Raw genomic sequence first — 15,720 nt, forward strand, 5'->3', positions numbered from 1 at the left:
CCATTTTTAGTTTCACTTTTGAAAAGAGAAATGAGTCTTCAACCCCTTGAAAGTGTGTTGGTAGCACTTTTTGTTCTAGGATGTAATAAAAACACATAAAGTGACCTATTGTGTTAATATCTCTATAAATGACTGAGTTAACGGGTTCGACCCTTGGATGCAAACACATTCCAGATTTGATCTTTCTGCTATAGAAACTAAGTCATATGATTCTGCTCACCAAGACTGCAGATACGTCCGTATGAATATCCGGGAGAGGGCCTATCATGGGTTGTACCTTCCATCCGGGAGTTAGGTCTGTGTTTTTAATAGATTCGAATTTAACCATTTTCTTTAACAAAAAAATAAAGGGAAATTTGTAAATATAAAAAAAAACAACTACATTGTCTCTATGCCATAAATTGAACTATTCATTGTCCATGCAGTATAATCTTTTGTGTTAATACAATTAAGCCCTCTTAATTTATAATCCAATAATTGATATTATATTATATAAAAATCAACAATTTATAAAATGAAACAAAGGTAAAAACTCGGAGGCGGCGACAACCCTAAGGCGATGGGCGAGATGTGCTTCTTGTACGGCGATATATGTCTTCTTCTTTGATCTGAATGCTCTTTGGCGTCAGATCGGGATAAAATGTGTTATCGACGGCTTTCATATAATCTTCCACGGATATCGAGATCAAGGCAATTTGACGGCGGCAATTTACATTCACGAGGGCAGAGAGCAAGATTCCTCTTTGAATGAAGAAGTGCGACCGAAACTTCTCTGATCGTGATGTCTCTTACATGATCTGACTGTCCTTTGGCCTTAGATCAGTTCAGATATTTAATCCCAGCAGTTTCACTTCAGAGTTTTGATTTGGTTGAGTGAAGATCAGTCACTACTTCTATCGTATATAGGTTGTAGTTTGATGTGTTTCAACGATCTCCACCACTGAACTAATCGTTTAAAGACGTTGTTGATTCAGATGTAAGCTGTTGGTTAAAATTTTCTTTGAGATTTTGTTTTGTTCCAATGATACCACTCTTCGGTGGAAGATTCGGTATGAATTATGAACATGAGAATGTTGGGTCTGGTTTTCAATAACAAATAAAGAGCGTAGTGACATAGGCAGATTTTGTTATTCAGTCTTGGTAGATATATTAGGAAATAGGAGTTCATAAAATCTACCATAGTTCAGATCTCAAGGAAAATTGCAGCCGGTTTATTCTGCGGTAGTAGAATGATTACCATTAGGTAGATTTTATGGTCTACGAGCTGCATATATCTACGTAGTTAACCGAAATTACAGTCTACATGCACTAGATTGTGTTTTCTGCTATTGCACTAGATTGTGTTTTCTGCTATTCGTAGATCAAAAAATGAATTTGTGTTCCACTAATATTTAGTCAACAAAAATATTTTTCATATGATTGTTTATTGTTTATGTACATTTTGTATAATTTTCCGTATTTTTCTGACTTTTAAAATAATTGACATGAATTTTTCTGACTTTTAAAATAATTGACATGAATTTTTAAAGTTGGCCAGAAATATCTGAGTCCAAAATAGACTAAAAAGAGATTTATGGCAAAGAGATAATATAGTTGATTTTCTGTTCCGTTTTGGCAATTTTTTCGAAAATAAATCACTGAGTTAACAAATAAATTGTGAGTATTGGAAAGTAACACTACTAACTACTAGGAAATAGTATTGGGAAGTAGGCCTGAGACTTTTATCCGAGATCCGGATTCGATCCGAGATTCGATCCGGATCCGATCCGAAAATCCGGATATCCGGAGGGGCCGAATCCGGATATCCGGAAGGGCCGAATCCGGATCCGGATAGTAAAATGTTGGATCCGTCAAAGCCGGATCCGGATCCGGATACCTTAATTTTTTAATCTGGATATTTGGATCCGTAAGTTTTATTAATAACTATTTCGAAATAGTAATATCTATATATAAAAATTAATTAATTTAATATATTTTTATTTTTATAATAGTATATATAAATTTTATGTAAATTTTGTAATATTATACATAGAAATAATTAAAAACATTATATATTTTTTATTTTAAAATTATTTTTAATGTTTTTTATATATTAATATTATTTTTTATTTATTTTAAAGATCCAAATCCGGATCCGGATATCCGCCAGATATTACAATTTTTAGAAGGATATCCGAGGAGAACCCCGGATCCGGATAAGGATAGTAAAATTATGGATCCGCTGGATAAAGATCCGGATCTGGATACCTTAAAATTGCCTGGATATCCGATCCGTCTCACGGTATGAGAGAGAAGTCAAATTATAATTTTCCCAAATGTCCACATGTTCTTGCCAGCTCTTTTGATATATATCAGCATGAAAAGACCCACTCTTATAATTAAGGCGTTTGAAATTACATAAAGAATTACAATTCAAAAACAGAGGAAAATGCCATTTTGAAATTAATGTGATGTGATCAGTTTATTTTATGTATAATTTGAAAATAATAAGAGTGCAAATGGGAATGCAGATACGGGGCTCCGCCGATCCTTGTCATGGTCTTGTACACACTTGAAAACAGAAGACAAGTCAATGAAGGTGTCTTCCTCATTGCTTACTCTTCCTTTTAGGGTTATATTAGACCATCTGCATTAGTGAATTCCCCGTGGAATTCACACCGTTTTCGAAAAAAAAAAATATTAAAATAAACAAAAGCAATGAACTTGCCTCTTGGAAGTTCATTGCACTGAACCCGGATCATCACTGTAGCGCGGACCTCACGACACGTGGCGATCCGCGATTGGTCCGATTAATAATTTTTTTTTTTTTTAAAACAAAAATCAAACAGAAAAAAAATAATAATAAAAAAATACTTTGTGAACCCCTTTGATGAGGTTCACTAATTACAGCTCTGCTTCCGAAATTTTTACAGAATATTCTCCCTTTCATAGAATCTTCAACTCTCAATATTTCATAATTTTGTTTATTCAAAAAAAAAAATATCTTAATTTTGTTTTCCTAACGTGTCCTAGGACTAAATTAATTATTAATAAACTTGAAAGATATATAGTCTTCTGATAAAACCCTATATGTAGATTTGCTTAGGACTCCGATCAAATCTTGAGGTCTGACTTCCAACTCGAACAAATATCTATTTGATTACAATAAAAACAAGTTATCTACATATTACCACCGAGTTATCCAAAAAGTTACTTTATCCCCAAGCACCAGCTAAATCTAATCGCATGCTTTCCAAGATTAATTAAGATGGCTTATCCATAAAAAGTAACACTTTCCAGATTAACAATAACAACTAGGTTAAGATCTGCATCTTGCTTGGAATGAACATTAAATATATAAATTATTTTATGTATTATATGTTTTTACATATTATGAAATGATAAAAATATATTGATTAATTTAAAGTCAGTAACTATTACATATATAATTAAATTGGTGCAAACATATAAATCAATTTTATTAATCCAAACAATAATTTTTTTTTCTATTTGATAGGATATGTAATTGAATTTATATGATATTAACATACATAGTATATTTTTAATATTAATGTCTATTAAATGATGCTTTCTACTCATATGTTTTTTTGATCATTTGTATTTTTTATAGCAAAAACTTTAAATTACTGATAACAAAATTTTTATTGTGGTATTAATAGTTTTAATAATTTTTAATTTTTAAAAAATTAAGTTGTCAATGTTCGTTCAAAGCCTTTATCAAAAAAAATGTTCAAATTAAATTTTGAAACTAAAATATTTATGTATTTTATATGGTTTATAGTTTAATTTAAAATGATATATATATATATATATATATATATATATTAATCTAGATAATTAATTAAATTATATTTTTTACTTATATGATTTTGTTATCATATATATTTTGTCATAATAAGAAAACTAATCCATGGATCACAAAATTTGAATGTGATACTTTTAACAGTTTTAGTAATTTATAGTCGTTTTAAAAATTTTAAATATAACATATACAGAAAAATCTAAATTTTTGTTATATGGTTATTGTGTTTGTTTAATTTATTTTAATAGTTTTAAATTAAACAAATATGATAGAAGATACACTAATTTTTATCAAATCTTTATTATTCAAAATCATTAATTACCATATATAATTTAGCTACATTAGGCAATTCCGTAAATTTTATTGAATGAAATAATGGGTGTGATTGGTAGTGGCTGTGAGTGCTCTCTATAGCCTCATTTCTTTCTAGAGCACTAAATCTACACCAATCTTGATTTCTATTTTTTTTAAGTTCACAGTTTTTTTTATAAAATCCACAGCACTTCTTTGAAATTATGTCTTTACAATTTCTCTGCAGAGACAAAAACCTACAGCTCATATTTAAAGACTTTTAAAAATAAAAAATCTAAAGCCAAAGCAATAAAAACCACAGTAATATTTCTACAGTCAAAAAATGAAATCACAGCAGTTACCAATCAACCCCAATAAAGAACATTAATAATGAATTTATGGTTAGTTTAATAAAAAACTTATTATATAATTAGATGGACCAACATATTTTTTCAATGATTCTAACAATTATTCTAGTAATAACACGTGACTACAAAAAGAAGTTGTAATGTTTCTCAATTAATATATAAGGGATATAATTTCTAAAGGTCAAAACTTTAAAAAAATTATCAACCATAACTCTCCTAAAAAGTAGAAGAATGAATCAAAGACACAAATGCTAGGTGATAACATTTGTTATTTTCTGAACATTTTTTAATTGATGACTTTTAAGAATGTAGCCAAATGTAACCATATATATCATATTTTTCTATTTTCTCTAAAATAGAGAATTTCTATAATAATTTAGTGCACCCCCTATTGTCACAGGTTCAAATCCCCTTTATTTCAATTATGAGTTTTTTGCATCCATTAAAAAATTACTCTACCTTTTTTTTAATCAACAAAAATTACTCTACCTTCGCCCCATGTCTATACCCAAATTGACCGGCCCGTTTCTTGACCTAGCATATATATATATTTCTAAGATAAATAAAACCCTATAAAGTATCAATCCAATAACCAGAAAATAAAATATGAATTAAGCTTAACAGCATCAGTACTATAAATGAAAATATATATTTGTAAGTACATATATTTTCCTATAATTTTCTCCATGTACTAGAAATGATAACAGTTGTGTTTCTCCCAAAAGGGTCTGAATTATATTCCCATATTTAACATGCTTTTTTCTTAATTATGGTTTACTCTACAAGAAAATATCATATCAAATATCTCTCCTTCTAACAAAATAAAATCGGTAAATGTGATCGTATCAAATACAGAATAGAAAAGCATGCTTTCGAGAAGTTGGAGTTATCTATCGAGCTCCATATACATTTTTAGTTATTCGATTGTGACTAGACATGTCAATTAGGGCCGAAGCCCGTAGCCCGAGCTCGCCCAGCCCTAAAAATTACCGGGCTTGGGCTTAGCTTTATAAGCCCAAAAAAAATTGGGCCTTTCGGGCTAAGTCCATTTGGGCTTTGGGTATTTTGGGCTTAAGTCCGTTTGGGCTAGGGCCGGCCCGAAAACCCGAAATTTATATTTTAGCGTAAATATTATCCTTCTTTCTTGTAATCGAAACTATTATTAGTATTGATATATTATTTTAATATTTTTATCTAAACTCTAATAAAGCAAATATAAAAGTTTTTAATGCACTTTATTGTTTCATCATTACAAGTGTTACATTTTAAATTTTACAAAAGTTCATTCTTCTTTCATGTACAACATGTTTTTATTTTCAAAATATAAAGTATAAAACGTTTGACCATGTTTATCATAAATTTTGTTCTCTTATATTTTTTGCTTTAATTGATATTTGATTATTTAAATCTTATTAAATTTGGTTTGTGTATAAAATGTTTTTAAAACATACGAAAAAATAAAAAATTTGTGATAGACAAGAAAATTTTAAACTCACTTTATACTTTTTTTATTTTTTTAAAATGAAATTCTTTTTTTAATGAAAATTCACATGTATTAAAACGATGGAAGTGACAATGACAAATTATTTTTCGAAAAGCCCACAAAAGCCCGAAAAGCCCTGTAGTCCTATAAGGGCCGGGCCGGGCTTTGAATTCTAGGCCCAAATTATTTTCGGGCCGGGCCGGGCCGGGCTCAAATATTTACGGGCTTAGCGGGTTTGGGCCGGACCGGGCCGGGCCAGCCCGAATTGACACCCCTAATTGTGACCCGCAACACACCGCTGGTCTTTGGATCATCTGGCCTATTGAGACAGATAATTAAAAGCGGTCCAAACCAGTGGCGGAGCCAATGTATTGGCAAGTGGGTCAACTGATCTAGGTGGATTTCTAAATTAATTTTTTTTTTACTTGTATAATTCTTTAAAATCTAGATAATAATTGTAAATTTTAGGTAAATGACCTCTATAATTTATGTTAACTTCAAAATTGACCCTCCTAAAACGTTTTTCTTGCTCTGCCACTGGTCCAAACGTTACGTGGTTAAATTCATATGACCATGTAGAACGGTGAAAATCGTAAGGTGTAGAATATCTAGCCATAAAATCGAACGGTGATAATGGTATGGACACACTTGGTCGAAAACAAAAAATTGATAAAGAAGAAACGACAAAACGGGTTTGCCTAGAAATCGTATGGCTCTCGCGTGCGACAGTGTTAGGCACTTGCATTTGCCTAAAAGGCAAAAAGTCAACCTCATCTTTTCGAACTACTCTATCAGTTTCTGTCTGGACTCACCGACTTATGTTTGTGTCCAATTTGAGTTTTACAAGTTTAGTCTAATTCTTGTATAGCTCTAAAATAAAGTTCACAGATCGAAATTATAACTTCCATAATATGTATATGTTTTATGTTTTTAATCGGTCAGATTTCTTCAAAAAAAAAATATGTTTTATAGTACTGATTTTTTTTTTCTTTAACAATGCAAACCCGTGAGGCCGTGAGTTAATATTTGAGATTTTGCATATATTGTCTAATGTTCAATAACTTGAATTTGGATGATCCGTTCTGAATTAAAGGAACTGAGTTTATTAATTTTTTTAGGTAGTGTTATGAAAAGTTAGTCATGGTAAGTGTTCCAATGTTTAAATCGGATATATCTTAGAGATTACGGAGAATAAAACTTTAAAGAAAATGTAGACGACTACTCTCCGAGAGAAGATAGATACTTCTCTTCCACTGGTTGTGGTATTGTGGCCTCAAAATGCCATATCGATGGATGGTTCTTAGAAACACAACGATGTGTTCACTGTATTGTTTGGATTTATTCCAGAATTGTGAGATGATATCTTTTGTGGAGGTTAAGGGTTTGCGAAATAGTTTTTTTTTTCATCTTTACTAGGAGGTGGAAGCTTTAGTTTGACTATGGCATGCATATAGCTAAACTTTTATGCTCTTTCAAAACATTGTAAAATTTTAGCGAATTTAGATTACCAGTATCCAATCAAATATTTATTGAAGGAAGTGAACAAAAAAGAACCTGTAATAATATTATCTACCACATTCATATTACTTTTAAGAAAAAAATATATTATCCGGTCGGCGAACGTAAAATGTAACGTAAAAAAGTTTCAGTAAAATAAAATTGTAACTTTATGAGTGTGATTGGAAACATTAATGGAGTAGAACAGAGTAAAGAGGAGGAAAAATTAAGTTTCTGACTGTTTAGTATCAATAGCAAAAATTTATTGGCGAGAAAAAGTTTCTACGCAGTTCAGCTTATATTTTATCAATCAGGTAAAAACAGTTTTAATCTTATTTTATTTATATCGCGCTCGTTACTGTACAACTAAAGGTATATTGTTTACTTTCTTCCTTCCTAGCTTTGGAAGAGGTACATACTGTTTTTCATTTTTTCTTATTTTTTATTATATACTACTCTATTTTTTTCCTTTTAATTACTCTATACTTTTTCTCCTATTTACTCTATCTAAATTCCTCTTAGTTACTATGAGCTAACCAATTACACGCTAAGTGCGAAGAATAAGTTATTTATTAGGTTACTGTAGTTTACTCCACGTATCTATAGAGTAACAAAAAGTTGAAAAAATAAAGTAAATGTCTTGTTTTCTAGCGTAACTGAGAGGAAAAACTATTTAATATTTTCTCTCCTGATTGGATGCAATTAGGTGGAACTCAGAGTAAAAAAGTTTTACTCCACTTTGTGTTACTCTATTAATACCATCCAATCATACTCTATATTGCACCGTAACAAATGTATGAAACATGAAAGGTTCGCAATACGTGGACAATATTATTACGTACTATGAAGAAAGAAAAATGAAAAATGATTAGCACTAAAATAACTTTCTTTTTTAGCTTCCAGCTTCTCACGTGGGGGCTACTAGTGGCGAACGTCATTCAAATTCACCCACACCCACCATATAATATCTAGTAATAATTTGCGTCTTGCGCAGAATGTGATTATTAGTTTCGATATTTTTTTAATAAAAAGATATTAATTTGGATATCGGTTCAGTTTTAGGTTGTTTTTTTGGTTTTTAATCTCCTAAAATATAACTATCATTTTAAATCAATATTTATTTGGTTTTTTCGGTTAAAATGTTTGATGTTTTTGTTTTTTTTTTTGTGATAATCAAAAATTACTATTATTTATTTGTTTTCATGTTATGAATCTTAGATAGTCGCGATGTCGAACCAATGGTTTCATATTATAGTTTCTAAATGGATAATAGTTAAAAAAAAAAGAAAAGAAAATTATTAAAAAAAATCATTTTACTACAATTTGGTCGATAGTGAAACAAACATTAAGAAAAAGAATATTTTAACTTCAAAAAAAAATAGATATTTCAGTTGTGGTAAATACATAGTTATAAGGTGCCCACGTCAATGTGCACATATATGTGTATGTAAAAGTATATAAAGATGGTTGATAAATATATAAAGATACTGTTATAATTAATATTAAATGACATTTTTTTCAAAATAATACATGAAAATAATATTCTTAAAATGCAATTATTTAAAAACAAAAATATTGTAAAATTTATATAAACTATAATATATAACTTATATATAATTCTTTAAATATATGTATATATATATATATGCATATAACGGATCAAATTGGATATTCTTTCTTTTTTTTTTTGTTCAAGGATATTCTTTCCTATAAATATTGATATTTGTGATTTTTTTTTTTTTACGGATATTGCATTTTAGTATTTGATTTGCTTCGTAGAGTAACGGATATCCGGATTTTTTGGTTCGAATAAAAACGGATAACGAATCGAATCAAAATTTATGAATAATTTGTCCAGCTCTATTCGTAAACAGTAAAAATAACGTAAAGAAGAACCATGCATGTGAGTTTTATATTAAAAAAATGTAAAGAACATAGTGTGAACATATTTATGTAGAATTTGGCTGAGAAACTCTCTATATGTGACTTGTGTCTATTTTAGTGTGATCGCATTTATTACAATGCTTTTACACGTGACATGTGTCCAGTTTAGTGTGAACGCATTTATTACAATGCTTCTCCTTTAATATATAAGGGATTCCCTTAGAGCATGTTTATTGGAGGGTTCTTAGGTTGAAGTTGTTATCTGAATATAAGAAACCGTCTCTTAACTTTTAACTAAAAAAATTAAGAACCGGTTCTTAAATAACTTTTTTAGTTAAAAGTTAAGAGACGGTTTCTTATATTCCGCTAAGAAACATAACCTAAGAACTCCAACCTAAGATAACCCTCCATAAACATGCTCTTATATATACATAGGCACAGACACTTCCCCATTACACCCTAAAAAGATTCTAACAGAGAGAAAGTGTACGCGTGACGTGCCCACTCGCTACATTTATCAATCATTCCATGTGTTTACCTTGATTTATCTATGTAAATTGCATAAAAGTAAGGATCCAATCTCACAACATCAATTGCCCTAAGTTCAAAGTGCGAAGAGAAGGACACTTCTTCTTCCCACCATCTAGTAATTTCTCCAAATCGCTACTGCCGGCGGAGATGGATGTTTCTGATTCTCACAGTCAGAAAAGTTCGCCGCATTCTATCTTGGATGCTGAGAAGGTTGAGAAAAAGCCTGGAGGATGGAGAGCCGTCACGTTCATTTTAGGTATGTGTTTTTCTTTGGTTCGTGAACGTAATTTATTTGTAGATAACCTATTCCTTGATCCTTCCTCAATTTACATGAAATTAGTTTCCATATTTGGACATAAAACTTCTAGAAACCACTGAATACATTATTACACTTATTATCCTTGACAGATGTTTCAAACCCACTTTTTGCCTAGATCTTTGAACGTAATAGACACTAGACAGAAAAGAAAGTGGCGTATGATCTTTTCAACCGGTCAAGAATAATTTAAATTTTAGTTTCAGGTTTTTTTCCGAAGGATCATATTTATAATATATTCTTGTAACCGTCGGTTCATCATGTTTGACACTCGTCCATCTGACTACTTATTTATAAGTATAACTAAAACAGAAAGAAAACTGTTAACATATTCGTTCGTTTATGTGTTGACATTTTTTGAATGGATGTAAAAATGTATTCACTCAAAAAAAAATTACAATGACTGCTTTTGTTTAAACCCGAGATAAAACTATCGGAAGCTTTGAAATTTGAAAAACAGGAAATGAGACGTTGGAGAGACTGGGAACAATTGGGTTGTTGTCAAACTTCATGGTGTATCTAACCAGAGTGTTCCACTTAGAACAAGTCGACGCTTCAAATGTCATCAACATTTGGTCTGGCTTCAGCAATCTCACTCCTCTAGTGGGTGCGTTTATCTCGGACGCTTACGTCGGCCGTTTCAAGACCATCGCTTTCGCCTCATTCGCCACCCTCCTCGTACGTATTAGTACTCTTCTCTTCCTTTTATTGAAATGCTAATCTTAATGTGTCACATATGCACACTTAATATATAGTAATACTAATTCATAACATACTAACGTCCGGTAGAAAGTTATATTGTTGCTCTATATATTGTGTGGAGATGATACATGGTACGTGCCACATAATTTCATCATGCAAGTGGACATGACGAGGTAAATACGTTATAGACAAACTTTATTCATATTCAACAAAAACTATAATACTAAAACTTTAAGTTATATTTTCTTACCTATTTATTGCGTTTGTATCGTATGAAAACGCATGAAATTATAGAGGGACCACGCTTTCTATAGGACGATAAGGTCGATCTATCATGTGAATCATTCGAACGAAAAGCATTCGGTAGACTCAAATTGTTGCCGGTGCTTAACTTGGGCTCACTTTAATTATACATCCCCGAAATTCTTTATCAGAGAACTATTTTCATCTCACAGAAAAAAAACAACTTTGATAAATTGCTAGTACATTTTCCATTAAAGAATTTCAGTAATCAAACAACACAGAGGGTCCGTAATCAAACGGATTATAACTTTCAAGATAAGAGAAGTGCGTAGAAAATAAAGAAAATACACAAGTGGTCTATAAAGATTATCGGTAACAAGTGCGTCCAATAATTGAAATTCCAGATTATATTGCCAACTGAAAGAGTTGTAGATTTGGTCAATCACAGTGACGTAACGTAACGTAACTTAACGTATGTGGATACAGTTTCGTTTCTAAATGTCTCTTTCATTCATTATTATAGCATTATTATAATCAAAGTGGGGTATTTATATTTGTCGCATCCCTCTAAATTCACGTGTTTACATCTCTTACATTTTTGCATTTTTCATAGTTATTAACTAGGGGTTTACTGAACAGAAATGCAACTTTTTAAAAATATTTTTATTTAAAATATTTTTTAAATTTATTAATATTTAAATTTGTGATTCATAAATTATAAAATAAAATATTTGTTTCCGTTTGACTTATGATATTTCTAACAAACAGATTTTCAATTTATTGTATCACAATTAAATTCAAATAACTTGATTAAATTCTATTTATGCTGATATGGATATAGTAATATTTTTGAATATTTACCACAATTTTGAATTCTAATTAAATTTATCTTAGTTTTTTATTTATTAAGGTACATGATTTACATTTAATGTGGTAAAATATAAATATTTATAAGAAATTAGCTAACTTTTTCAAATTTACCAACTTTTTATATTAGGTTAGTTTATAAAATTTCTTATACTTGTATTTATATTATTTTAAATTTTAACAATAACAATATTGATCACTTACATATATATATGGTATGTACCCAGTAGCGGCCCTGACTTTTACAGGACCAGAAGCTATTTGGCAAAAAAGGCTGCAATTACCGTAGGCATGGGTCGAACTTATGACCTTAGGAAATATAGCTTTAGTTTTTTACTAGTAGACTAAAGAGATATTCAAGAAATTGAGGCCGAAAATAAGCTATATTGTTTAAAGGCCGGAAGTCCATGCTTCCATAGCTTCCTATCAGAGCTGGGCCTGTATGTACCGAATGATTATTATGTTATTTAGGAATTTTCTCAGAAGACAAAAGTGTTATCATTAAGAATATACATGTCATAATAAGAGACTTTTTTACTAAACCATATCATATTGTTGTGAAAATAAATATGGTAATGACATATAAAACTTAAAAAAAAATTAATTTTCAAATAAGGGGATCGACCTAAATTGTTACCATAAACTACTCATTTTACTATATTAGGGTTACAACAACAAAATTAATATTCGGTACTACGTCATGATCAGTTTATACTAACTGGTATCTAATGAAGGTGATAACACATTTTAATCATATGAAGTCGTCAAACCTAATTATAAGACCAATGTTAACTTAATTAATTGTTGTCTGTAGTTGAGGTCATAACTTTAACCTCTCTTTTTTTGTCACTGAATCATAACTCCATTCTATCCCACAGTAATATATGCCTTTCCAAGTACCTAACTAAGTAATATCACCTTTTAATCACATGCAGTCCAAGATAACTAAATTAGTCCACTAGTCCACTTTATTGTTTGCCTTTCCAGTAGTAACTAACAACTATATCCAACTGAATTTCAAGGTAAGATCATCATAACTATTGTAGAATCGGTTTGAAAACGAATGATGGGGTAATATTTTACTAAATCAGCTAAAATCTGCAGGGACTAGTGACATTGACACTCACGGCATCGCTTCCTCAACTCCACCCAGAAACATGCAACAGCAAAGATCCCGTTAGTTGCGGCGGTCCGAACAAACTCCAGTTCGGGATTTTGCTATTAGGTCTAGGTTTCCTCTCCATAGGGAGTGGAGGAATACGACCATGTAGCATCCCTTTTGGTGTTGACCAATTCGACCAACGAACCGAGGAAGGGATTAAAGGAGTGGCAAGTTTCTTCAACTGGTATTACATGACTTTCACTGTGGTTCTGATTATTACACAGACCGTTGTTGTGTATATCCAAGACCAAGTCAGCTGGATCATCGGCTTTAGCGTACCCACTGGACTCATGGCTTGTGCCGTGGTTATGTTTTTCGCCGGAATGAAGCTTTACGTCTATGTTAAACCTGAAGGAAGTATATTCTCTGGTATCGCTCAAGTTGTCGTGGCAGCTCGCAAGAAGCGAAAGATGAAGCTCCCGGCGGAAGATGACGGCACTGTGACCTACTATGACCCGCCTGTTAAAGATAGCGTATTATCCAAATTACACCATAGTAACCAATACAGGTACTTTATATATTCATTTTTTTACGTATAACTGCATGGTGTTTAGTTGAATATATGCACTAGATAACTAAATTTACAAAAAGAAATACAGACAAATGGATGGTAAAATCGTTTATAAAGATGTTCAACTATTGCATGTCAAATTTTAATAAATATATAGTATCATATTTTACAATTTTGGTCAAATATTTTCTTGTCTAGCAAATTATAAGCATATTTTAACTTATACTATTTCCGTTCCAAAAATATAAAAATTTGAGTATTTCATAAATATTAAAAACACATTAATTTTTTACTATAAATGTATTTTCCTAGTAATTTTCAATAAAATTACATCAATATTAGTTAAAAAAAATCAATTAAGTTTCTTAAATTTTAAAATTTGCTATTATTCAATAATAAAAAAAAAATTAAAAAAAATTTAAAGCTAATTTTATTATACTCCATAATTTTTTTATAAAAACTTTGATAATTGTGAAGCTGAGGTAGTACATATTTTAACTGGAATGGCGTAAAATAGGTTTCTAGACAAAGCGGCGGTGATAATAGAAGGCGATCTAACATCCGAGGGAGTTCCGGCGAACAAGTGGCGATTATGCAGCATTCAAGAAGTGGAAGAAGTGAAGTGTTTGATTCGAATCGTTCCTGTTTGGTCGGCCGGAATAATATCACTCGCGGCGATGACACAACAAGGAACTTTCACTGTCTCTCAAGCTTTAAAAATGGACCGACATATAGGCCCCAACTTCGAGATTCCGGCCGGTTCTCTCTCAGTCATCTCTCTCCTCACCATCGGCGTTTTTCTTCCCTTATACGACCGCGTTTTAGTCCCATTCTTCCGTCGGATCACCAGCCATAAATCCGGTATCACACTCCTCCAACGTATCGGGACAGGGATCGTTTTCGCTATCCTCTCCATGATCGTTGCCGGGTTAGTGGAGCGCATGAGACGAATGCGCTCCATTAACGCAGGAGATCCGACCGGGATGACCCCCATGTCGGTGTTTTGGCTCTCGCCGCAGCTTATTCTGATGGGACTATGCGAAGCATTCAATATCATTGGACAGATTGAGTTCTTCAACAGTCAGTTTCCTGAACACATGAGAAGCATCGCTAACTCTCTCTTCTCTTTATCCTTCGCCGGTTCGAACTACCTTAGTAGTTTGATTGTGACGACGGTTCATAAATTCTCCGGTGGCCATGACCGTCCTGATTGGCTTAACAAGAATCTCAACGCGGGAAAATTGGATTACTTCTATTATCTGATAGCGGTTCTGGGTGTGTTCAATCTGGTTTACTTTTGGTACTGTGCTCAGGGATACCGGTACAAGGTTGGTTTACAGATGGGAGGTTTCGAGGAGGACAAGAGTTTCTCTGATGTTGAGATGAGTTCCAAAAAACAGCTGAAATGATTTAAAGCAACAAGAAGATGATCGATGTTGTTTTAATGATTACGATGACAATGTATCTAAGTATAATATATAATTCAGAACTATATCGTGTAATAAATATAGGAACTAGATCGTATTAGATATTTTACAGTCTACTTTAATTTTATGGCTTTGTATACGCTATAGCTGGTATTCTACAATAGAATTCTTACAAGTAAATCGCAGTTTAAGTCATGAATGTAATTTAATCGGTGGATTGCACTATAGCATAGTCATATACACTGTGCTATGATATGAATATATGTATATATATATGAATACTTTGGTGTTCCTATGTTTGGGGAATGGACTACTCACAGTAATGCTTTCCTCTAACTTAATTATAAGTCCTATAGAATTTTTGATTTTTTTGTTTTAATTGGACTTTATCATGGAACTCGAGCAATCGACCAAAGAAAGCTTTTACACCTTTTAAATTAGACATGGTTGACGAATTCTGCCGAAAAAAGCAATGAACATGTATATGGATTCGGTGACCATTTCTGGATTAGTTGTATGGTTCCTGACAAAATTGAACAAGTGTATGGATTCGGCTTGCTTATTCTATGAAGTATGAACATGATGGAAATACATCCTCACATGAATACATGATGAAAAAAGATTGTGATGAGAACT

General features: G+C 31.6%; 1 protein-coding gene across 1 annotated transcript; it reads left to right on the top strand.

The window, feature by feature from the left end:
* Positions 1-9,769: 9,769 nt before the first annotated feature.
* On the top strand, positions 9,770-15,377 carry LOC106396464 (protein NRT1/ PTR FAMILY 2.13). Its single transcript, XM_013836861.3, has 4 exons — positions 9,770-10,112; positions 10,633-10,850; positions 13,089-13,654; positions 14,175-15,377. Exons 1-4 carry the CDS (start codon positions 10,004-10,006, stop codon positions 15,064-15,066), a joined length of 1,785 nt encoding a protein of 594 aa, XP_013692315.2. The 5' UTR covers positions 9,770-10,003; the 3' UTR covers positions 15,067-15,377.
* Positions 15,378-15,720: the final 343 nt, after the last annotated feature.

The sequence above is a fragment of the Brassica napus genome, chromosome C2 (genome assembly GCF_020379485.1).
Source record: "Brassica napus cultivar Da-Ae chromosome C2, Da-Ae, whole genome shotgun sequence".
In the NCBI taxonomy this organism is placed as follows: Eukaryota; Viridiplantae; Streptophyta; class Magnoliopsida; order Brassicales; family Brassicaceae; genus Brassica; species Brassica napus.

Bases quoted from the DNA above. Each gene is read 5' to 3' on its own strand.
- LOC106396464 (XM_013836861.3), top strand. From the start codon at position 10,004: ATGGATGTTTCTGATTCTCACAGTCAGAAAAGTTCGCCGCATTCTATC. The intron at 10,851-13,088 runs GTACGTATTAGT...TAAAATCTGCAG, and splicing joins CCTCATTCGCCACCCTCCTC to GGACTAGTGACATTGACACT. The intron at 13,655-14,174 runs GTACTTTATATA...GGCGTAAAATAG, and splicing joins CACCATAGTAACCAATACAG to GTTTCTAGACAAAGCGGCGG.